A 26,628-nucleotide genomic window follows, 5' to 3' on the forward strand; every position below is an offset into this window, starting at 1 on the left:
TTTTTCTAAGCTTTTATTTCCTAACAATTTTTTCTTTTCTTAGTTCTAATATTATTCTGTTTATCTATGTTATTTTCTAGTTTTATCTATTTATATATGTATATACATATATTTATATATATATATATATATATATATATATATATATATATATATATATATATATATATATATATATATATATATATATATATTTTTTTTTTTTTACTTATTTATATTTTTATAGTATTTTCTTAAGCTTTAATTAGTAGAGGGGTGCCTTATTTTTTTTTGTTTTTATTTTATTTATTTTTTTATTATTTTTACTGAAAAAACACAATTTTTACTTGTATCTGTTGCTGCTCTGAGCCGACAGGAGCCGGAGCTCTGCTGGGACTTCAAGAGGTGCGAAGGAAGTGCCTAGTAGTTTGTAATGAGAGGGGTGCGCGCATCTTGTTTGGGAAGATGCTCCAGCATTTTGGGGTATGTTTATTTGGGTTTTTTTTGTTTTTGTCTTACTGTTTTGTTTCTCTTGGTCTTCAGATGTTTATCTTGTTCAGTGTCACACTTTATATACTACCTATCGTTTTGTTATGAGTGGCACAAGTAACCGACCAGCAGGTCGCTCTTATAAGTTTTGTAGTTGGAACTGTAAAGGTTTAAATCAGCCTATTAAAAGGAGCAAAGTTATTCGGCATCTGCAACACATGGGTGCTGAGATTGTGTTCCTACAAGAAACACATTTAAAAATCTCAGACCACTCAAGGCTCCGTAGAGGTTGGGTGGGCCAGTTATTTCATTCTGCATTTCCATCAAAAGCCCGTGGTGCAGCCATATTAATACATAAATCTGTTCCTTTTGTTCCCTCCAGCGTTATTGCTGACCCTAATGGTCGATACATTATTGTAAAAGGAAGCATATTTAACACCAAATTCATTTTTGCAAATGTTTATGCACCCAACTGGGACAATCATAACTTTTTTAGTTCCTTTTTCTCTAAAATCCCAGAGTTAACTTCCCATTTCCTCGTTCTTGGGGGGGACTTTAATTGTTGGCTTGGTCAACTAGATCGATCCTCAAATAAGCCTAGCAGACAATCAAATTCATCTAAAGTTATTAATACTTTTCTTCAGGAATTCTCAGTTATTGACACATGGGGTTTTCTTAATCCCTCACGCAGAGAATACACTTTTTTTTCTCCTGTACACCACACATATACTCGTATTGATTATTTCCTTTTAGATAGTCGGCTTGTGTTGCATGTTCGCTCTTGCTCCCATGATGCTATAGTCATATCTGATCATGCTCCAGTGATTTTAGACCTGGCAGTTGGCAAAAATTTCTCATTTCCTCCATGGCGCTTGAACACACGACTACTTGCAGACGAAAAATTTACAGCCTTTGTGGCATCTAAGATAGACCTCTTTATTGCCACTAACGTCACACCAGGTATATCTCCCTCCCTTCTGTGGGAAACTTTTAAAGCTTTCATCAGAGGGCATATCATATCCTATGCTGACTATGAGAGGAGGCAGAGGAGGGCAAAGGTTTTGGAGATCACCACGCGAATATTACAACTTGATGAGCTTTATGCTGCCTGCCCATCACCCGAGATCTATAACAACAGGTTGTCTTTACAGGCTAGGTTTGACCACTTATCATCAACTCAAGCTGAGGAATCTTTACTTAAATTGCAACACTCTCAGTATGAGTACGGAGACAAGGCTAGCAAATTACTCTCCCATCAGCTTCGTAGTGCAGCAGCAGCGCATCTCATTCCCCAAATTCAGACACCAGATGGAATCTCCACAGATCCTCAAATAATTAATAACCAATTTTGTGAGTTCTACTCATCACTTTACACCTCGGAGTGTACACCCAGCACTGCATCCCTGGACTCCTTCTTTAACTGTCAGAATTTTCCGGTAATTGAACATACATATAGCGATCGATTAGAGGAGCCCATAACGATTGAAGAAATTTTGCAGGCTATAAATAAGATGCAATGTTCTAAATGTCCTGGACGGGATGGGTTCCCTGTTGAGTTCTACCGAAAATTTATGCCTAAATTGGCACCTTTAATACTTAATATGTTTAAACACTCACTGGAAGTGGGTTCCCTCCCATTATCTCTCCGACAAGCAACTGTATCCCTTATCCTGAAAAAGGAAAAGGATCCTTTATCCTGTGGCTCATATCGCCCTATCTCCCTATTAAATGTGGATTATAAAATTCTTGCCAAGCTTCTAGCTATGCGTATTGAGGGAATTTTGCCATCAGTGATCAGTCCGGACCAAACAGGATTTATGAAAGGGAGATATGCCTTTTCCAATCTCAGACGGTTGTTTAATGTTCTCTATAACTCTTTAGACACCATCGAGCCTGAGTTTGTCATAAGTTTAGATGCTGAGAAGGCTTTCGACAGAGTTGAATGGGATTACCTTTTCTATGTCTTGGAGAAATTTGGATTTGGTAAAATGTTCACTTCTTGGGTCAGGCTTTTGTATACCTCCCCACTTGCCTCAATCAAAACAAACAACACTCACTCTGAATTTTTTCCTCTTTTTAGAGGTACGAGGCAGGGATGTCCTTTGTCGCCATTGCTCGTTGCTATTGCTATAGAACCTTTGGCCATCTCACTTAGATCCAAATGCCAGATTGCCGGAGTAACAAGAAATGGAATGGAACAGCGAATTTCATTATATGCTGATGATTTGCTTCTTTATATCTCGAAGCCCACTCTCTCTTTTCCTACTCTGCTCTCAACTCTTCACCAGTTTAGCCTTATTTCAGGCTATAAGCTGAACCTTGGGAAAAGTGAACTTTTTCCTGTGAATGTTGCTGCTCAAGCATATCCAACTGCCGTTCTCCCATTTCAGGTTTCACTAGATAGTTTCACATACTTGGGGGTGAAGGTTACCAGGAAATTTGAGAACCTTTTTAAGTCAAATTTTGACCCACTCTTAATCAAAATTAAGAGTGATTTGGACAGATGGTCGCTACTTCACCTGTCAGTAGCTGGCCGAATTAATACAATCAAAATGAACGTGCTCCCAAAGTTCTCTTTCCTTTTTCAATGCGTCCCTGCCTTTATCCCAATCTCTTTTTTCTGTAAGCTTGATCAGACTCTGTCTAGATTCATTTGGAACAACAAGCCTCCTAGAATTCGTAAAACATACCTCCAACGACCCAAGTGTGCAGGAGGGATGGCCCTGCCAAACTTTGTTTTATTACTGGGCATGCAATTTTCGCGTCATTAGGTATTGGCTACAGGCAGATGGCTTAGAGAGTGCCCCAGCATGGTTGAGCCTTGAGGCCTCTTCTTGTGTCTCGTCTTCTTTAAAATCACTAATCTATGCTCCTAAGCAATTACCGAGCCCTGAATATCACGATAACACTGTTATCAAAGCCACATTGAAAATTTGGTATCAATTTAGACGTTACTTTAAAATAAAATCTCTTTCCTTACAATTCCCATTGCAAAGAACCCTTCATTTCGGCCCTCAACAGTGGATGGAGCATTCTCCGTTTGGGTCTCCTTGGGTATCAGATCGCTCAAGGACCTCTATATTGAGGGCATGTTTGCCTCCTTTGAACAACTTACTTCCAAATTCGGTCTTCCAAAGAACCACTTTTTCCGCTACTTACAAATCCGTAGTTTTGTCAAGGAAAACACTCACCAGTTTCCATCCAGACCCCCCGACCATGATTTTGACAATCTTATGATTCCACCACCACTATCAAAAGGGATGATATCATGTCTGTATGAGAGGATATGTTTTATGTGCAAGTCTTCAACTGCGACGGTCAAAATGGCATGGGAACAGGATTTGGGTTTTGTGATCCAGGACGACCTTTGGGACAAAATCCTGAAGCGTGTCCATAGCTCCTCATTGTGTGCTAAACATGGATTGATTCAATGTAAAGTTTTGCACCGAACACACTGGACTAAATCTCGACTCTCTCGGATATACCCAGATATTAATCCTGAATGCGATCGTTGTCACCACTCCCCCGCCTCTTCTACTCATATGTTTTGGTCATGTCCATCACTTGCACAATACTGGACTAACGTCTTCGGATTCTTATCGCAGACCCTCAAATTGCCCCTCAAACCTGAGCCGTTAACTGCCTTGTTTGGGGTCATCCCCAATATGATAAACTTGCCAACACTACAATCTGATTTTGTGGCATTTCTCACTTTTTTGGCAAGACGCAGGATTTTGTTGTGTTGGAAGTCTCCCTGTCCTCCTACGCTAGAAATCTGGATCAAGGATGTTTTGCACTATAGTAAACTTGAAAAGATTAAGTTTACTCTACGTGGTGCCACGGGCAAGTTCTTTAAAATTTGGCAACCCTTTTTTGGACATGTTAACACCTTACAATCACGTAACATACCCACCTAGCTGGCTCTCATTTTCCTAAAAAATATACTTTTAGGTATTTCGATTATTTCGTTTGCGCTCACTCATTGTTACTTTAAAATATCACTGACCTGAACTATTTGTTCTCTATTTATGAAGACCCTCTTTATGTTTTTTTTTTTTTTTTTTTTTCTTTGTGTGTTCTAATGCTTTACACATGTCCTATTCGTGATCCCTGGAGAGTTTCTTTTGATATATCACACATGTTGTGCTGCCATTTTATTTTCTTAATTTTAATGATTCATTACTATTATTGTAAGTCTTTGGTGTATATTAGGCTTAGTGATGGGATGTGTATTGCCTTTCTGTTTGTTTTTTTGCTTTTGTTCTAGGTTTCAATGGGGGGGAGGGAAAAAAAAAAGTGTAATCATTGTTGTTATCATGTGTTTACTATTGCTGCTCTAAAATCCAATAAAAACAATTTTGAAAAAAAGAAAAAAAAAAGAATTTCCTTTATTTGCAAACAGTTCAGTAAAATAATGCTTAGCTGCATGGTAGCACATAGTACAGGTCATGCGTGATGGAGTGATGGTATGACTGTGGCAGTAACAGGGAATGGTATGGGGTATTTTGTTAATCTTATTTACTATTCTTACGTATTATTATGTGTTTGTTTTTTTATTTATTTTTTGTTTCCTTTCTTTATTATAAACACTTCTTTCAGTAATTTGTCTTTCAGACTTACAGAACTCTGTAATTATGTTTGTATAATGTTAAACTCAATAAAAATACCTTGGGTTAAAAAATAATTCTTTTTAGTGTTGGAAACCAAGTCCTTGTATTGTAAAATATGTCCTTTGTAGATTTCCTTCTGAATGGGAGGGTCAGATCTTTTGCAAAGCCAGTCTAACTGGCAGCATTATGCTTTTATTTTATGGAGTTCTGGAGTGAACCAGGGAGAAACAGACCGGGTTTTGACAGGAGAAAAATTGTTAAGAACATATAAAGGCTGTTATTATAACAATAAACCAGGGATGTATTGATGTATTTTTACAGCTTTCTTATATGCATTTTTTTAGCATAGCTTACAGTTCTTCTATGGATTTCTTTCATCCATAACATCCCATACAGACTCATGTAACTATGACAGCTGTTGAAAAATCCCTTTGGGCTAAGTGTAACAGGTTCAGTTTGGTCGTCATTGCACAATAAGGAGGACGAGACTCAATTCTGGTCACTGCATCTGTAACCCTTGTGCTATCCTAGGCACTTTACCGTTGGGAGTTGGGTCATCTAGACCCACTAAACAGTGCTCTGAACCTTTTTTCTTCAATGATTTGTGATCCTAATTGGTGTTCATGGATTACATGAAATCTTTCCACCTTTATCCACCTTCGTCATGGTAGGGAGAACACGACAATGTAAGGGTGGGGTCATCTAAAATGCCCCAAGGGTTAATGCCTTTAAAACAGTGCAAAAGAACATGGCATTAGTGGACAGCACAAGTGCAGCTCCCAGCACAGACTGCTCACTACAACTCAACAATTACAGTCATCCAAAAAATTTAATAAAATTACAATTTCTTCAATGAAATACACTCGGACACAACACCAAACTATAATAAAACAAAAAGAAACACACATACTTGGTAAATAAAACAGCATTTAAAATAATATAGTATTAAACAAAATAAAACAAAATGGCTGAAACCAACCTTTAAAACAGCGCAAAAGAACATGGCATTAGTGGACAGCACAAGTGCAGGGGGGTATTCCAGAAAGCAGGTTATGCTAGCTCCCACGGTAAGTTTGAGGCTAAGGAAGTTGATAACCTCAGCTTTTGGTTCCAGAAATGGAGGGATGTTTCAGGGTAGGTCAAGTTGCCATAGCAACTCATGCTCTGAACATAACCTGGTCTGAAGCAGGTTCAGTTGAAGGTTAGTTTGTTTTGAGAGAGGTGACATGGCGTGTCCATTTGAAGACGATTTAGTGGATGAAGAAGCTCAGATAATACTTTTTCCACCTTGAGAGGGTGATAAAACCACGTATGGATGTTGGAAAGATAAACTTTATACTTTGATCTAACTTAAATTATTTGCTTCAGTTAAGATAAATCATTTTTTCGTTAAGTCAGTTTAAAAATAACACATAGTTTTCAGACAGTTATTTTACTTTCATTCAAATTAATCTAATTAATTAGGAGTAACATTGGTGCTGCTGTTAGATCGACACCGCAATGGATTGTGGGATACCATTCCCTTTGCCTGTCTGGACGGATTTGGATTTAAGTGCGGTTGTTGACCAAATGTGTTTAGTTGTTTAGCTGTTTTACTGTGTTTCACCATGTTTTGATGAATTATTTTGTCCTACTAAGCTTAAGTCTCTCCACCATGAGTGAGAAGGAGGGAGAGGATGATAAGTTTATATAGCATCCCTACCACTAATTACTATACTGACAATGATGGAAATTCCTAAATAAATGTATGAACTTTAGGCATAACATTTTTTTTTTTTTATAAAAATGAGAATATCTTCCGGCTCAAACTTAGAGTTACAGTGATCCCTCGCTATAACACGGTTTACTTTTCACGGTTTCGCTACTTCACGCATTTGCAGCGTGCATTGTGTTCGGCATTCTGATTGGCTAAAAAGCCACTCTGCTTCTTCTCTACCTGTGCGTCAATAACGTTGCAGTTTAATATGTACACGTACGTAAAACAGCTTGCCAAATTTACATTATGTACTTGCAATTTCTCTTGATGTTGGCATGTCGGTGTATAAGGATGTTTTTGCGAAGAAGAAAAAAGAGCGACACCAACTGCCGATCACTATGTTCTTCTCCCGAACAAACACACCTGCAGCTGCACCGCGGGCTTTAAAAGAAAAATCAGGAGTCAGGATGCAGCGGCTCAGTCTGAACTTAGAGCAGTTAAATACACCCGAGTCACTATTTGTGCGACTGTACTTTGTATTTTTTCATAATCATCATTTTATATTTTCTCCCGTTTAATCCAATTACGCGGGTCGCGGTGGGCGGGGCTAATCTCCGCGATTTGACGCCTTCTGTTCACATTGATGATTAAAATTATTATTTGACAGTACAGTACAGAAGTTATTTGTTAAAAAACGTTTCTAAAGTACTTTGATTTGTGAAACAAATGCTTGAGCCTATAAAATGGTTTGTTCTTTCTTTTCAATGTATAATAGAGTATTTAATTGTATCATAATTGAAAAAAAAATAGAGGTTTCTACTTCACGGTTTTTGACTATCACGGGCTCTTTCTGGAACGTAACCCCCGCGAAAAACAAGGGTTTACTGTATATGAGAGTTCAAGAATTATAATTAATTAAGATGGAAAAAAGATTATTTGAATTGGGGTAATATGACATTTAGTTAGATAAATATGTAAATTTGAGTTGGATAAACAATTATTGAGTTTTATAGATGTAAGAAATTAGGTTGAATAAATTTAACTCAATTACTTGTTAACAATAGAAGTAATTCATTTACGGTAAGTTGGCAAAATTGGATAAGTTATATATATATGCGTCACAAGGAAAATGGAACTACGATCAGAAATTGTGCATTTACTTTGTTCTTCTACTACAAGCAGAAACTCTTTCTTTTGCTGATGCAGCCATATTACTTTTTTGATGGACGTATAATCTTTATACACCGTCATTACAAGCTCAGACTCCGTCTCACTTCCATCTCACTGAAGCATGGCGTTCTCTTTTGTTCAACACGCGTTTCCATGGTGACTCCGGAAATCGGCGATCCATTGAGAATGTCTTTCTGTACTTGACGTGCTCGTCCATTAACCCAGGGTTACCAAGTCGAGCGTAATTACACCAACTCATATCCGGGTCTTTTGGAACCGACACACCCAGAGTAAGCAAATTCAGGCGGATTTCAGCCAGAGTTCAGGCTGAAAGTCAGGCTAGTTTAAACATGCTTCCTGGAATACCCCCCAGCTCCCTACGTGATCAAAAGGAAAAAAAATGCCATTAAAAACTGGCACCAAAGAACACTTAAAAAGATAGTTAAAAATAAATCTAAACGATTCTACAGCAATTTCATGTCAATAGCATCCAATCTTTAATACATTTAGGAATCTAAAACCAATTTTTCAACAGCTAACTTAGAATATCGGGAGACCGCAGAAAACAACTCACCAGCAAAGACTGCTCACTCCAACTGAAGATGGAGGGGTAGTGGCCGCATGGTGAAGGCAGGGTGTGTCTCACTAATTGCCTTCCCTGCGCAACAGGTAGCAGTGTGAAACTAATTATTTTAATAAAATAATTGGAAGATTAACATAATATTTATATAATGTGTTACCTCAAAATAAAATACTTTCAAAATTAAATCATCACTGTAAAGTTTTGAGAATGTTCATAAAAAAAGAAAATCAATTTGCTACGTAAATATCTGCTAAAGGCACAACACCATAGTTAAAAAAAATGTTGCAAAGAAAGCAAATGTTATCAATGTCAGAATCACTGAACTCAGGTCCGGGACTGAAGAACAAAAGTCCACTTGGATGAGATGCTACTCCAAAATATCCAGGGAGCTTGTGGTGGTTGGTTTCTCACTTGGTGAAGTTGTGATGTCTTTGGTTTTTCTTAGAGAGAAAACGAAGTAGAGAAAGATGAAAAAACCTGCAGGAGACAAAAGAGAAATAAAGCTTAAGAACTCAATAATGAAATATTCTACAGTTTGAGGCCCATCAGGCCCAACACTTGCTTTGTGATTTGTGGAAATGTGCTGTTTTGAACACATTTAGAAAGAAATTGAGATTGATTTTGGTTTTATTTTGGGGGCCATCTTTAAATGTTGTATTTAGTTAAAAAATAAAATCTCAAATGTCCACACCTTGCAGTGAGTTCAAAATGCTGAAGACGTAGAGGCCAGGAGTGGTCAGTTGTCCAAACGAGAAGAAGATGATTCCCCAGGTAATCCCAAGCAGAGTGATGAGGACCAGCACGGTGCAGACGTTCTGCTTCAGTCCTTTCCAGTTCTTCTGCTTGAACTGAGGGACATGTAAAGAACACAAAATAATCAAATGGTATAAACTTGTAAAGCGCTTTTCTACTTTCCTCGAAGGCCCAAAGCGCTTTACAGTCACAGTCCCATTCACACAGTCACTCTCCATTCCCCACATTCACTGGTGCCAACTTTCCAGAAGTAATGTGGGGTCAGTAGCTGCATTTCCATGGACAAAAGTAATCGGAAAGAATGCCTGATCAGATTAAAAATGCGTCATGTGAACACGCCGTTCGGAATACTCTGCCCTGATCAGACTTGTTCAGATCAAAACATGGCAACCCAGTTTGTTTACAACGGGACTCTTCTGGTATTTTAACACTACTGCGCATGCCCAAATGTTTTATTACGCCCAAAAGTGTGACCATGTGAACGTTCGTTCTATATGTCTCGTTCTAGATGTGGAATTTAATCGGGCCATTGATCTGATCAAGATCAAGATATTTTGCATATGTAACCGCGGCTACGGTCTTGCCCAACACTTCAACACATGGACGGCAAGGCGTGACTCGAACCTGCAGTTTTCTAATCTGAGGTCGACCACCCCACCACGGATGCTGAATAACTTTGTCATTCAGTAAGCTAGTGTTCTAAAAATGAATAGAAAATAATACCCTAATTTGTGGATCTTACCTCTTTCTGACAGCAGTTTGTCATCAGATTTCTGACTGTTACCAAAAACACGACCATGACAAAGAGGAACATCAGACCAAACACTCCCACTGTGGTCACCCACTTTACGTTCTCATTGGTTATGTAGCATCTACAAAAAAGAAAGCAAAGAAAACTATTATAACTTAATAAGTTATTAAATTATAAATGATTTATTTCTTTAATCCAGGAACACATGTTTGTGTCATTGCAGTTGTAGGTAGCAATTCTTTTTTTAAAATGTAAGTGGATTTGCAAAAAAAACTGTTAATACCATTAGACCCCAATAATTTTGATGGATAAAATAAAATTAAAAAACTGCGATTGTCACAAGAACAGGCAGACAGCTGGATCCAAGTGCAGCAGGCTTATTAGCTCAGCTGAAAGTCTGCAAAGCTAAATCAGGGCCAGGCAGGCAGCAGTCAATAACAAGTTCATCCGAGGAGAGATAGGATGGTCAAAATACAGGCGAGGGTCGAGGCAGGCAGCAGGCAAATAGGGTCAGAAGACAGAGGACCAGGTCCAGAAATAACGCTCAGTAAGGTAGGCAGAGTGGCACAAACAATACTTCGCGCTGAGTTCAGTGCAGAACTTAAGTATGCAGCGGTTGATTGAGTGAAATGAGAGTCGGGTGTGGAGCATCCAGGAAGTGTGGTTAGAACTCTGGAGATAGTTCCCAATGGTGACCAGAGGGGGAGACAGTTCTGACTTCTGACAGCATTACTTTAAACTTAAAATAAGTTGCTAGATGTTCAATTTTGTTCTTTAGTTTTTCTTACATTGTACTATTAGTGGAGTTGGATGAGTCCACAACTGCAAATCTGCCATAAAACTCTGTGTTTATTGACAGCAAAATCAACACAATTACCGCTGGAACACCTGAAACAAACAAAAAAAATAAACAAAGAACTGTTTTTTCAATGTACACCATTAAACGTGTCTCCATTCAGCTAACGACACTCACCCCATCCCACCACACTGATTTTCAACATGTATCTATTGATGTAGATGTTGAAGACTTTGACGATGAGAAGGTAGAGGTGGAACCCCTCCAAGCCCATCCAGCAGAAGGTAGCTAACAGAGAGTAGTGGAGAGCAAGAGCCATGTAAACACAAAGGCCCGAAGAGGAGGACGCTGCAGCCATCTCACTGGGAAGGAAATGTAGGTTGAGGAGGATCAAGGCGATCGCCAGGCTGATGTGAATCTTTTTAGAATCATCAACTTTGATTTTCCTGTAGAGAAGATGTGATAAGCAATTGTTATTGAATACCATATATGGGTTGTAAGATGTAGGATATATAACAGAAAATACTTCAGTACCTCATTGTGAAGAAGACAAAAACTGTGACCACTAGAAAAAAAAGAGAAATACCGCAGCCGATCTCAGAAATGTATGACATTATCTGCTGGTCGGTGGAGGACAGGGAAGCGGATACCTGCAGGGAAAGTACATTTTGATATTGATCCATATAGTGGACATCAGAGCTACAAATGTATTCATATCAACCATCGTGTCAGACCCCCACCAAGTCAGAGTGTCCAGCGGATTTGCAATGGGACATTATACACTTTACAGCCCTCTTTGGGGTGGGCCAAGTCTTATATTTTGCTTTTTATATTCCTATTTTATGTCTGATTTCTGTATTGCCTTCTTTACAGATGTTTGCTAGTGCTGCTTTTGGGTTACATAAACTGAAAGTAATTCATTATTATTATTGTTTTTTAGCATATTTCTCAAGAAATTACAGCGCATGTGACCTGACATGGGTAAAAAAAAAACATAAATTAGTTCCTACGAAACATTAATTCATGTGATTAGTCATTCATAAACACAGCAATACTTGGATTTACAGCAGATACCTTCACATTTCTGTCTGTGTATATATAATGATGGTGTATGGAAGACATGGAGTATGTTTAGAGATCGGATTTATTTATTTGAAAAAGCTCTACAAAAGCATCGGTAATCACGTCTCCATGTCTGGGTTCATTCACAGTCTCTCCCGTTACGCACTCCGTCCTGCTGCAAAAGGCACTTCTGTGTTTCTGTGACCCACAGTAGTTCAAGAGGAGAAAAATAAAATCAAGAATCAAAATAGGCGATCTATTTATTATAGTCTCTATAAAAATAAGAAAAATATCATATGATTAACAAGGCCCGAGCTGGCTGCTTCCTCATGTCGCAGTGGCTCTCTGTCTGTCGGCCAGCCAGCCGCCCGGATGCTGAAATAGCAAGCTAACGTGCTCCGCTGCGGGCATAGCATAGTTTCTGTACTTATATTTGTCGTAAAAGATGTAAAGGAAAATTACTGATGGTTTCTTTTCAACATGTGGGCAGATTAAATAAAAGTTCTTTGTGCAATAGTCAGAAGTGAACATGTGAGGTTTTTTAAAAGAAAAATAATCTCTGAAATCAGAATTGACAAAGCCTCATGGATAAGAGGTGACACGTCTCCTAACTAAAAACTAAGTCCAGATGACATCCCCTAAACCTACCACTGTGATGGAATCAACCTAGATGAATGAGAGTCTTCATAAACATACTCGGAAATCACAGCAACTGCCCAACAGTTTATCCCAATATGGTAAAAATGTGTTTCTAATTGAGACCGTTTAATGTGCTTTACACTGTCAAACAGACTGTCATGGTAATTCTTTCAGTGATGCACCATATATACAGATACAAAATCAGGTGTCCTAATCATGTTGTGAAACCGGAGGAGCTTTGCAGAATCCAAGCGCGGACACAAAAATGGAGTGGCGCACTGGGTTTTAATATTATGTGGCAGAGGGGATGAATGGAGGGGAGGAGAAACGGCAGGCAGATGAGCAGACTGGCGGAGTTTTGCTGACAGACAGGGAGATAAATACACGGGCTGGCAGACTTTCACTCGTGAGGCACAATAATCTGGCGTTTGCCGACGGCTCCTCCTCTGAATAAGTACTCTCTGTAATGAGCTGCAGGTGACGAGATGATGAGGAGCAGGTGAGGAGTAGTCACTGCAGAGGCACGCCCACGGAACCACAACAAACCACTTGGTCTGGCCACAGGTGTATAAAATCAAGCCCTCAGACATGCAGACTGTTTTTACAAACAATTGTGAAATAATGGGCCTCTGTAAGGACCTCAGTGAATTCAAGCATGATACTGTCATAGGATGTCACCTGTGCAACAAATCCAGTGGTGAAATGTCCTCGGTCCTAAAAATTCCACAGTCAACTGTCAGCTCTATCAGAACAAAATGGAAGACTTTGGGAACAACAGCAACTCAACCACAAAGTGGTAGACCACGTAAACCAGGGGTCCCCAAATCCAGACCTCGAGGGCCGGAGTCCTACATGTTTTCCAACCAACCTGCCATTGAGGTTCCTTATTGGCTAAACACACCTGATCTAGGTAATCAGCAGCAAAATAGGCAGGGTTTCTAGAAAACCAGCAGCCCTGGATTTGGGGACCCCTGGCGTAAACTGATGGACAGGGGTCAGTTGATGCTGAAGCATAATGCAAAGAGGTTGCTGACTTTTTGCACAGTCAATTGCTACAGAGCTCCAAACTACATGTGACCTTCAGATTAGCCTAAATCCAGAATGCAGAGAGCTTCATGGAATGGGTTTCCATGGCCGAGCAGCTGCAATCAAGCCACACATCACCAAATGCAATGCAAAGCGTCGGATGCAGTGGTGTAAAGCATGCCACCTCTGGAGTCTAGAGCAGTGGAGATGCCTTCTCTGGAGTGTTGAATCCTGTTTTTCCATCTGGCAATCTGATGGACGAGTCTGGATTTGGAGGTTGCCAGGAGAACTAAATTTGGAACTGGATTGTGCAGAGAGTGAAATTTGGTGGAGGAGCAATCATGGTGAGGGCTTGTTTTTCAGGACTTGGTCCCTTAGTTCCAGAGAAAGGAACTATGAATGCTTCTGGATACTAAAACATTTTAGACAAGTCCATGCTCCCAACCTTGTGGGAACCGTTTGGAGCGGACCCCATCAGTATGTGACCTCACCAATTTGCTTTTGGAAGAATGTCTATAAACACTCCTCAACCTTGTGGACAGCCTCCTCAGAAGATTTGAAGCTGTAATAGCTTCAAAAGGTAGATGGACATCAAATTGAACTCTAAGGGTTAGGACTTCAGTTCATGTGGGTCAAGGCAATTGAGGCAATACTTTTGGTAATATAGTGTTTGTTGCATGAACAGTGTTTGTCAGTTACAGTTGGCCACTTTATTACCATCTGTGTAAAACCAATAAACTGCAATAGTGGCACTTTGAAGAGGCTTGGCTCCTTTTGTTACCATGCACTGCCGCCCAGCAGTTGCCTGCTTTTTCTGATTGTGGCCAGCCCAATGTACAGATTTAACAAAGAAAATATATTTTTCACACAACCTATTGATGCTTACAATAGGTTACTAAATTGTAAAGCATTTAGAAAATGTTAGCCTTAATAAGACTGTTGATTAAAGAAAGGAGGACCAGCCTTACCAGGAGTACACCAAAGTATGTGAGATGGTTACAAGAACAGGTGACTTGACTCTGATTTTTATCCCACAGGGTCAGGCAGCCATTACTGCTTAAATCTGGTGATAAAACAGTGATTTTTTTAAGATTACATACAAAAGACATAAATTCTCTGTTTTTTGTAAACTAAACCATAAACTTTCCAGCATTGACTTGTTTTGTTAGTAATAGAGTATCTTTACTCACTTCCAGAATCATCTAGGAACACACAGAGGGTTTTTACTGCTGATTGCTGTGACAAAATACAATCAAAACATTAAGTACCGGTATCTCTTTTTTCCCACTTATTTTTTTAATTTAAATTTTATTTTATTGGTTTCCTTTTTTCATACATATATTATTAGTAAGATTACAGGTGAGAATTAAATGCATTCAGGAACATAGTACACTATTGTTCTAGTGTCAGAATTGGCTGATCATTACATAAAAATTCTAGTTTGAATTCTGTTGTTTGTCTAAATGTATTTCTGTAGAACATTTTTTTCTAACATATTTATCTTATTAATTATCTTAAATAGCAAATTAAAACAAAAAGTACTAAAATATATTGTAAATAAAATAAATAGGTGGTGAAAATCCTTTACATTGGTTGGTAATAAAGGCTATAAATGGAGGTGGTTCTCACCTTAATCAGTACATTTATTGTGGCTCTTCTTATTTACTAGACAGATTTGGGTCAGTTTTTACATTATACAATTCAGATTTCTGGAGGAATTTCAAAATCTAAAAACACTAATGATTTATTGTAGTCTTTGGACGGTTCTGCAGTTTTAATAAGATGAAAGGCAGACATTATAAATGGATAAGTAAACAAAGACATAGTTACATTTTGTCCCAGTGAAAAACTCATGGTCAGGTTGACACGATCAGAAAGTCCTGAAATGGTTTTGTTGGCCACACTCAGGCCAACTAGTCTCTGCCCATACAGTTCAGACGTGCTGTTCTGAACAGTCTGTAAACAGAAAAAAAAAAAGAAACACAGTTTCATAATTGATGTAAACTGTCTCTTCTTATATGAATGGATAAATATTTACTATTGAAAGAAAGTGTCTAAAAATGTTTGGTGATATTTTCAGACTCCAGTGTTCATCTACGTCACACGTGTCAAACTCAAGGCCCGGAGGCCAAATGTGGCCCGCCATGTCACTTACTGTGGGCCGCGAGAGCATAAAAGTTTTTAATTTCTTAAAATATTTTTTTTTTAGTTGATTACATATTATTTATGTATAGCTGCAGTTGTAATTATTCAGTCTTTGGAGGTCTTATGCGTTTATGCAGACAAATTGTTGTCATCAAACCATCAGTTGATGCAAGGCTGTGTGCAGCCTTTTTTAGTAAAATGTAACACGTGTAATACATGTTCTTTCTAGCTCAGTTTTATGTTTTTTTTTCTTTTTTAACTTGGACAGTTTGATCGTGGGTTTTAATAAGCAGACAAAGCTTAAAAAGATTTATGCTAGAGTAACAAGCAAACATATGTTTTCAATGCAACTGTAATTGTACTTTAAAAAGTTATAATAAATAAATAAATTAGTTATTTAACATTAAGGAGTAGTTACATTTATTTTTAGTTCCGTTAGTTCAGTTACATGTATAAGTTATATCTGGCCCTATGGGGACAGCCAATATGCTCATGTGGCCCTCAGTGAAAATGAGTTTGACACCCATGATCTACGTGAACTAAAGCGAGTGTTTGATGTTCAACCGTGTTGTCTGACCCCATTTGGAAACTGAAGAATGCTGAAGATGATTTTGTCTTCCTTGCCGATATCCAAACTTTCCGGGAGGTAAACGCTCACCGTGGTGTTGGCACGTTGATATGTAACCGACTGTTCGTGAAAATAACAGCAAGTCAGATATATTTATTCTGTAGCAAAACATCCAACATTCATCCAACAACTTAGTTTTTCTGTACATTTGTTCTGATTTGTCCCTGCAGGAGACATTGCAATGTAGGCAGGCGGCTGTAAGGTCAAATCCTCAAGTCATATTAGCAAAGATTGATGCATTCAAGTTCAGTTCCTTTGGTTTTATTATACGTACAATTATTCAGTAACATAATAGTTCAACTCTGGTCTTCATGTGAATTTCTCCTCTGTGAGATGAATAAAGTTCAATTCTTTATTTGACAACATTTGTAGTAAGGCATCAAATGTCTCAAATTTATTTAAGATATTCAGCCTTACTTTATTTTAATTAAAAAAATAATTGGAAGAATTTCATACATTTACATCAAGTCTTCTAAAATTTTCACAACTGCATTTTATCAGCTATGTTTGCTTCTCAAAATTCATCAAACACTGAACTAATTCTAATTCTAGAGGACTTGGACTCTCATGGGATCCAAAAATGCTTTATTGCATCACTTGGAATTGTAAGTTTGTTTTGTTTAACTGCAAGCAAAGACAAAACCAGTTAAGTGGTCATATTTCTGCTGAAACAATTTTTACTGGAAAATAGAAGCATTTTAGGACATTATCTACAAATAAAGGTGTAATATTCAGACAAATACATATCCTGGCTGTAAGTTAAAACCTCACTTAATGTCTTCTATATTTAGAATTTTGCTGTGCATTTACATCAATGTTCCAATAAAATTCCAAAATATCTCTTCAGTCTGTAATTTTGAAATATTTCTTGTTTACCCAAATTGAATTGAATTTTATCTTCATTACTAGACTAATTACAAAAACGTTTTTTATTTATGTATATTTTTTAATAAGAGTTTGAATTGATCGATGACACAGGGAGTCGTTTCTTTTTATTTATTTTTTAGCCATGGTTAAGCACAGCTCTCTCAGACACGTACCACAGTTTTCACTGAGGTTGATGTCTGAACCTGCACTGGACCACTTGATTATTTTCTGTATTCTAAAATACAAACTATGCTTCATGATCCAAAATCATGCAGACTTTAACGTTCAGACATATTCCTGCAACAAGTTTCACCTGAAAACACAGCTAACTATTTTTCTTAAGTTTTGCTCTTGCACGAACACAAACAGAGCAGTTTGTTTTACCATATTCTTGTCAGAATGAAACTCAGTTTCATTGAGGGTTTCACCAGGCTTGTACAGAAGCGCTGAATAGCTGTCACCAAACAATAGAGTGGATTCTGACACGTCCGTTTCTTCCAGAACATCTTTTACTTCATTAATGTCCCTGGGAAAAAAAGAAGTTAAGCCTTAGCAGTCTGGGCCTTTTTGAGCATTTTCTTTACTAATTTAAATTTTGCTCCAATATTTTACATGTCAAATAAGGTTTTTGTGGAAACCTATTATATTATTTTTTTTAGTTCCATACAAGCCTCTATTTTTTTAAATCTTTTTCATTATATTGCACAAAAATGATGCATTAGACCTAAAACTGTACAAAGAAGTAATTCCAAAAATAAATATTTTCTGTTTCTCTTTACTCTGGCAGTATTAGAGCATGGAGATGGTTTGGTTGCCTTAACACTCGCCTGGTATTAAGATTTCAGATTTAATAAAATATAATCATTATTCCATAAGAAATGGTGAGTTTCTTTTTTTCTTTTATGTTTTTGTTTTGTTGTGCTACTTTTTAGAGGATAGCTGAGTAAAAAAAAATATCATCATAGCCACATTTTAATTCAAGGAAAACCAGGAGTCTGCTGGAAAAAATAAAGTTTGCAAGCGTCATTTTTGTATTTGTAACAAAGGTTGGTGTGTTATTTTTTGCTTTTTCTATTTCATTTTCTTTATACTGATATTAAATCCTTTTTTTAAATGTGCAACAGCAGTAATTTTCTGTATTAGTAGACCATATTTTAAATAACTAGTAACTAAACACTTGCTTTTACATTTACTTTTGTAATACTAGTGTTTTACTGACACAGTCACATTGAAAAGTAATTTCATTTGAAACAACAATTAACAATAGATTTATCCATTTACAAATCTGACCCAAAATATTTAGAAACCAAAACAATTAAATTACATCTTTTACATATGAAGTGTAAAAAATTTACCTTACAAAGTTTTGGTACATTCCACGCTTACAAAGGTTGATGAAACTTTCTACAGCACACAGTGACTGGAGAAGACCTGTTAAAATATGAATCTATATTTATTAGAATAAAAGCAGAACATGAGTTGATTGTATTACACAAAAACAAATAGCTCATGTACATTAACTTATGACATTTAATATGATCATTCTTACAACTTTTTTTTTATCAAAAAGAGTTACCTACAGTTCCCACAAACATTGATTCAATGTGCAACTTTTTAGATACAAAGATGTAAGGTTACCTATTTTCTTTTAACATCCATTTGTATTTTTGTTAGATGGAGTCATGTTATTTTTCTTCGGTCTCTAGATTATTTGTGTTGCATTCTGATTTCTTTGTTTTTTGCAGGTTGGCTGTGACTCCTCCCAAATAAACCCCGCCCTTTGTCTGTGGTTCACCTGGAGAGAGTCAAAGCTGCCTGATCGTAAATGTTAGTGTCTTAATTTATGATGCTCTTACTAAATTTTCCATGTTTTGTCTGATTTTGTTTCTAGCTCTCATTCCAGTTCAGTAATTCCTCGAAGATTTTTTTTATGAAATGTTTGTTTGATAAAAGAAGAGTCAAAGTCTTAACCAACGTGCTGTATACCATTCATAACTATCAAGATAATTTTTACTTTTGGACTCACCATTATCCTTCTTGGAGTCGTCATCGCATTTCTTACTGTAAAATAAACAGAATCCATAAAAATTCTAAAGTGGATCATGCTTGAAATCATGTCAGGAGTAGAAAGCAGAAATACACAGTTAGACCTAATTAAAATCATCGATTTATTTCCTAACACTTGATTGAGAATACAGAAACAAACAATGCAAACATGGACAGATTTCTGTTCTACCACTGACACTAAAAGCATTTAATTAACCTTTTCATGATCATTACTTACAAATTCTAATATAATGAGCAAATCAGCTTAAATTCTATACTTGTACATACTCAATACTTGATGTTGAAGGTCAGTTAAAATCCCAACACTGACATTTTGTTGACTCATGGTCATGTGTGTTTCAAATGATACTTTGGAAACATCTACATGTTGAGGATTCAACACGTTGGTTAAGCCGTCACTTTGTTTAGGACTGTAAAGCACAAAAGCCTCTTCATGATCACACATGGTGTGATTACATCACTTTGTTTATGGCCAGACTGGAGGAAAGAGGATCTGGTCTTTGGAGACAAAACCTCAGCTCACAAGTACCTGCCTTTACACTCACCTGGTCTTGAGATTTCAGATTTAACAAGATATGCAAAGCGTGCATTATTCCATAAGCCGCTCACATTTATCCATTTACAATTCTCACCCATAATATTTAGAAACCAAAACAATCTAATGACCTCTTTTACATATGAAGTGTAAAACATTTACCTTGAAAGTTTTTTTTTTTCCAATACACATCTTGATAAAATTTTCACCGGCACACTGGGATTTGGATGGACCTGTTGAAATATTTTTCTATATTAGAATAAAAGCATTATCTGGATAATTTCTGGGTTGACTGTATCACACAAACATATAGCTCACACATACATAAACTGATGACATATAGTACGATAATTCCTAAAACTTCTTTTTTAGGTCTCTGGATTATTTGTTTTTTAATTGTGGTTTGAGTTTTTTTTTGCAGGTTGGCTGTGACTCCTCCCATATAAACCCCGTCCTCTTTCTGTGGTTCACCTGGAGTGAGTCAAAGCTGCCTGCAGGTAAACGTTAGTGTCTTAATGTATGAAGCTCTTTCTAAATTTTCCATGTTTTGTCGGATTTTGTTTCCAGCTCTGATTCCAGTTCAGTTATCCTTCGAGGACTTTTTATGAAATGTTTGTTTGATAAAAGAAGAGTCAAAGTCTTAACCAACATGCTGTATACCATTCATTACTATCAAGATAATTTTTACTTTAGTGCTCACCCGTGTGCTCTTCTGACATGTTCTTGCATTTGTGACTATAAAAAAAAAATCTGTTAAAATTCAGAAGTGGATCATACTTGAAATCATGTCAGGAGTAGAAAGCAGAAATACACAGTTAGACCTAATTCAAATCATCTGTTTATTTTCAAACACTTGATTGAGAATACAGAAACAAACAATGCAAACATGGACAGATTTCTGTTCTACCACTGACACTAAAAGCATTTAATTAACCTTTGATAACTGATTATTACTTTAAAAACTCTAATATAATGAGCAACTCAGCCTGAAGTCTTTTTCTAATACAAACTCAATACTTGATGTTGAAGGCCAGTTAAAATCCCATCACTGACATTCTGTTGACTAATGGTCATGTGTGTTTCCAATGATGCTTTATTGATTTTGGGTTGACTGTATCACACAAACATATAGCTCACACATACATAAACTGATTACATATAGTAAGATATTTTCTACACATAAAACTTTTTTTTTTTAAGTCAGAGTAGATTTATCAAAAATAGTTACCTAAAGTTTCCAGAAACATTGTATCTAAAAGTTTATGCAAACTATTTAGATACAAAGAGGAAAGGTTTACCAATTTACTTTTTAACATCCATTTGTATTTTTGTCCTTGGTTAGGTGGTGTCATGGTTTGTGTTTTATGTGTCTAGATTCTTTGTTTTGAATTATTTTTTTTTGTTCAGGTTAACTGTGACCCTCCCAAATAAACTCTGCCCTCTTTTTGTGGTTCACATGGAGTCAGTCAAAGCTGCCTGCATGTAAACGTTAATGGTTTAGGTCGTATTTGGAAGACAGAACATTCTGTGTACATTTCAGTCATGTTCAGTCTTCCTTTGCTCCACTACGGGGTCCCACAGGGTACAGTCCTTGGGCCTCTGCTTTTCTCCCTTTACTTACTCCCCCTGGGTTCCATTCCTAGAAATCACAAATGTGCTTTTTATTGCTATGCAGATGATACCCAGATATATGTGCCATTAGCCAAGAAGGCTGCCTACTCCATCAGCCCTCGAGCACAGATGCTATGTCACCTTTGCACAAATAGTTTGAGTGATTAAATTAAATATTACACATGGGTCGGTCCGAATGCATGAGCATGCGTGTGTGAACATCAGTTGTATTGTGAACATGTTGACATGTTTTGTATGTGGGCTTTTGTGGAACCCACAGGTATGTTTGTGGCATTTGGGTGTGTGTGTGTGGACAGGGCACGCCGCCTTATGGAATTAAAATACTTCTAAACCTTACTGTGATGATTGTAAACGTCCAGCAACTTGTTGCCTTATGCTGCTCCATGGTTCTACCCCCCCTCCCTTTCATCACCCTCCTAACCCCCCCCCCCCCCCGTCATCCCTCTCTCTTCTTCTCTTGTTTTCTTTTCTTTTCCGTCCGGTCCAACAAAAGACTGTTACAGATATGAGTAAGATTAATAAAGTTTAGCCTAAATTACAAAATGGGTTTATTTAATACACACCTAGTGTATTAAATATTTCATAACCTAATTGTAACAGTAAAATACAATTATTACAACTCGGCTGGATCACTGTAACTGTCTTAATTATTGCGTCTCCCAATCGCCCTAGTCCCGTCTCCAGCTGATGCAGAACACTGCTGAATGTTTGTTAACTGGAACGTGGAAGAGAGAGCATATTACTCTTTCTAAGAGTAATATGCTCTCTCTAAATTGTCCATGTTTTGTCTGATTTTGTTTCTATCTCTGATTCCAGTTCAGTAATTCCCCGAAGATTTTTTTATTAAATGTTTGTTTGATAAAAGAAGAGTGAAAGTCTTAACCAACATGCTGTATATCATTCATAACTATCAAAATAGTTTTTACTTTTGCACTCACCATTTTCCCTCTTGAACATGTTCTTGCATTCCTCTCTATGAAATAAACAAAATCCATTAAAATTCAGAAGTGGATCATACTTGAAACCATGTAAGGAGTAGAAAGCTGAAACACAGACCTAATTAAAATCATCCATTTATTTCCTAACAGTTGATTGAGAATACATAAACAAACAATGCAAACATGGACATATTTCTGTTATGCCACTGACACTAAAAGCATTTTATCAATAATAAAAATAATTGATACTTTATTTGTCCCACAATGGGGAAATTTTTCTCCCCATTTTGACCCATCTCCTGGGGGGAGCGGTGAGCTGCAGGCTGGCCGTGCTCGTGGGGCGACAGCTGGCTGGGGAGAGCGGGAATCAATCCGCCAGTCCTTCGTTTGTTGGACGACTTGCTCTACACTCTGAGCTAAACTGCCACCCAATTAGTTAACCTTTGATAACTGATTATTACTTCCAAAACTCTAATATAATGAGCAAATCAGCCTGAAGTCTATACTTGTACAAACTCAATACTCGATGTTGAAGGTCAGTTAAAATCCCAACACTGACATTCTGTTAACTCATGGTCATGTGTGTTTCAAATGATGCTTTGGAAACATCTACATGTTGAGGATTCAACACGTTGGTTGAGCCATCACTTTGTTTAGGACTGTAAAGCACAAAAGCCTCTTCATGATCCCACATGGTGTGATTACAACACTTTGTTTATGGCCAGACTGGAGGAAAGAGGATCTGGTCTTTGGAGGAGACAAAACCTCAGCTCACTAGTACCTGCAGCTCCAAACCACCAGGGGGAGCACTTATCTCATGCTTCAGTTACTAATCTGCAGCAACAGTAATAAAACCAACCATCAGAGACAGAAAGCAGAAACTACTTGGCGGTTGTTCAGATTAAATTTGTTACAGCTGCTGATTTTAGGACAATCATCTCCTGGGTCTATAAAAATCTTGAAGATGAATCATCATCAAGGATACTTTATTTTGATAGACTCTAATGCTGAAGCTCCATCAGCTGTTGTATCCATGTCCTCTATTGAGAGATTTTAGTTCTACTGAGTGACTTTTGGATTTTCCACAATCCACTATAATCTAGAGGAGACAGAGCTTTTTGGAATGGCTGCTGATGGATCCTGAATTTGGTCTCTGAGCATCAGAGCTGCTGTAGTTTTTCTCAGTTTAATGCTTCACTCAAAAATCACATCTTTGAAATAGCCTTTGAAAAAGCTAATGCAGAAACTGTTTTGCCCTTTAAATAAAAAATAAACCTGTGTGGTCTCTCTGGGATTGATGTAACTGTGCTGCAGAAATAAAGTTAACAACAATTACATCGACATTTACCTGATTTCTTTTGGTGATTTTCCATGAGTTCCATTGCGGATCATCTCTTTGTGTTTTTCACAGTTTTGGGCTAGAAGAAAAAAGAAACCTAAATTTGACATTTCTATTTATGTTAAAAAAAATTGTACTGTTAAGAGCATAAAACACAAAATAACATCAAGTTAGATGAACAAAAATAATATACAAAAAACATTGTTCAGAATCAGACTTACTTCCATTTGATATATTATCGCAGAGGCTTTGAAAATACCTTTTTCTACATTGACTATCCGAGACGCAAATGACCACCAATCCCCAAAATATCCAAAACATCATCCTGTGACATGAAAAAACTCAGATAAATAGGCAGAACTTGTATTGGACTTTTCTTTAGTATTCAAAGTGTTGTTATGCTGCTTCTCATCTACACACTTCTCAAACAAACCTGCATCATTTTACACACAAACAGGGAAGATCTAGACCACTTCACCAAACCCAAATGGTTTTGGGTCACCAAGAACACGGCTGCACATTTTAATATATAACTGCAAAAACGTTACTATAAATGATAAAAAAAAAATGATTAAGCGAAAGCAAAAGCTTTTTTTCTTTGAACCCTTTACAATTAAAAAAAAATAGTTAAGTCAAATACTTAAAACAATATTTTTCAAATTAAAGAAAATACAAGAAAAAGTTATGTTTAGCCCATTTCATTGACTTATTTGTTTTTCTAAAATCTACATCAAAACATGGATATACTGTATATATATTAGGGTGGTCCTTAAAAGTGGAAGTTGGAAATTCTAAATTCCAACCCATCAATTTGGTTGTATTAGCTGAGAAAACTCTCCTTGTGATTTTTTGTCTCAATTGGACAATATTTACCCCTCCCTCAGTGACCTTGAAGTTTTCCCCTTCAGCCCCTATGGTGCGCATTGTCAAGGAATAAAAACAACATAACAATTAAAATTAGAATTACAATGAAAGTTTTAACATCAGAACTGATCTCAAACAATTTAATCTACAATTCTACATGTATGAAAAAGAACAGATATCAATGATGAAGAAAATTGTAAACATTCAAAAAAAACGTTATATAACTGAGTATGCTTGTATTCATGTTTGTTCTAAATGTGAAAAAAAAATTCTTAAAAAGGTGATATTCATATTCCATATCCAATCTACAGTCTCTGTCCCAAATATTTGTTAGTGTTCACTTAGAGACTGCTAAGCCCATTTATTGGCAGCCAGCTTAGTTCTCAATAGTCTTCTGCTGATGCACCATCCAGTCTCATTGAGTGAGGGGTAAATGTTGTTGGAATTGGAAAAAAAATTACAAGGAGAGTTTTTTCAGCTATTCCAACAAATTTCAGGGGTTGGAGCTGAAAAAATACTAATTTGAAAATTCAATTAAGAAAAATTAAGCTAAAATGAACTCATTTTTAAACCGTAATCAATTTAAGGATAGAATCTACCTCGGCTGTACACGGTGAAGGTGGGTACACCCCGAAAGAGTTTGTCTGTCCATCACAGAACCACAAACACTCATTCACCCCTAAGGAAGAATTCAGAGCCACCGATCAACCTGTGAAGCTAGAGTGTTAGGAGAAAACCCACACATGCACGGTGGAGAACAGACAAACTCACACAGAAAGAACCCAACCGTGGTTAAAACCAGACAGGAAACAGTTCTAACTATCCAAACAGTTCTAACTACCACAACACCACAGCTTTCTTTTAGTTCTAAATGATAAAAAGAAGGGCTTCCCTTAAAAAAAACACTTAAATTGAATCATAAATTAAAATAAAAGTTTCAAAAGCATCCTCAACTTTCAGGTCCAAGTAAACAATTTCTAACTCACCTTATCTTTACGACTGAACCCACAAAATACATTTTAATATTTCTTTATGTAAAAATCAAAACAATTTTTTTTTCATATTTTTGGTTCAAACAAGAAAGTTAACCGAATCTTACCTTACAAGTCATGTATTTCTGTGAGTAGATGAGACAGCCAGAATGAGAATGAGGAGAAGTGACTGAAACTTTTGAGTCTGAAAAACATGTAAATGACAGAGGAAAACAGGAAGCATCCAATGAGGTAAAACACCTATTTTCTGTTTCCTCTAGAACAAACAACTGTTGATTCATGTCACGAGCAAAAAAAAAAAACCCAAATATTCAAAGAAATTACACACTGTAGAATTTTGTGAGTAAAATTCTAACGTACCCGTCAGCTTGAGAAGAAACATTTAACTTTATGGGAGTATTTTAAAAAGGTGTTAAACACTGTTTCTATATAAAAACAGTCTGGCTTAAACTTTTATTCAACTTTAGAAAACCGGCACATTCATTTATGCACTAATTTAGCTTTTCTTTGGATCTTCATTCTACGGTGGCCCAGAAGGGTCACAACACAACACATTAACTCATAACACAACACAATAACTCACAGAACAACATATTAACTTACAACACAACACATTAACTGCAACACATTACAGTTGTTCTTAAATGATAAACATATTTAACAAAAGTGTCCTCCATGTTCCTCAATGCCTGAACACCACACCCTTTTCTAAAGCTACATAAACACACCACACCTTACCCCTTAAAAACTCAAACTTACACAGCAAAACAGCAGCTCGAAGCTTTCAAAAATGCAAACACTACACACATCATTACACTATTACACACACATTATTACACACCGCAAAACAATGGAAAACACAATGCTCAATTTGTGAGTAGAATTTTTATAAACTTTATAGTAATGGGTGTTTTTAGATCTCTGCAGAGGATTTGGCATTTAGAATTGTGAGTTTCATCTGATGAGTATAAATCTATGGTCAATTCTGCATGTACACTACTGTAACACATCTTAGTGCAAAAACAGGATCTATTGCGCACTATACTCTTGAAAACATGATCAATTCA

At 36.9% G+C, this 26,628-nt stretch overlaps 1 protein-coding gene across 1 annotated transcript; it reads right to left on the reverse strand.

Moving 5' to 3' along the window:
* Window positions 1–25,332, reverse strand: LOC105358505 (adhesion G-protein coupled receptor G5-like). The gene is made up of 19 exons (XM_023950909.2): window positions 25,169–25,332; window positions 23,927–24,030; window positions 23,715–23,784; window positions 22,367–22,401; window positions 20,497–20,531; window positions 19,959–20,029; window positions 19,221–19,255; window positions 18,550–18,625; window positions 17,579–17,720; window positions 16,277–16,387; window positions 15,385–15,510; window positions 14,745–14,790; window positions 14,523–14,617; window positions 11,362–11,477; window positions 11,005–11,273; window positions 10,820–10,919; window positions 10,023–10,152; window positions 9,219–9,375; window positions 1–9,004 (listed from the first exon to the last, which is right to left on the reverse strand). The coding sequence occupies exons 1-19, from the start codon at window positions 25,240–25,242 to the stop codon at window positions 8,895–8,897; spliced, it is 1,902 nt and encodes a 633-aa protein (XP_023806677.2). The 5' UTR covers window positions 25,243–25,332; the 3' UTR covers window positions 1–8,894.
* Window positions 25,333–26,628: the final 1,296 nt, after the last annotated feature.

This window comes from Oryzias latipes, chromosome 3, assembly GCF_053564925.1.
Source record: "Oryzias latipes strain Hd-rR chromosome 3, Olatipes_Hd-rR_3.1".
In the NCBI taxonomy this organism is placed as follows: domain Eukaryota; kingdom Metazoa; phylum Chordata; class Actinopteri; order Beloniformes; family Adrianichthyidae; genus Oryzias; species Oryzias latipes.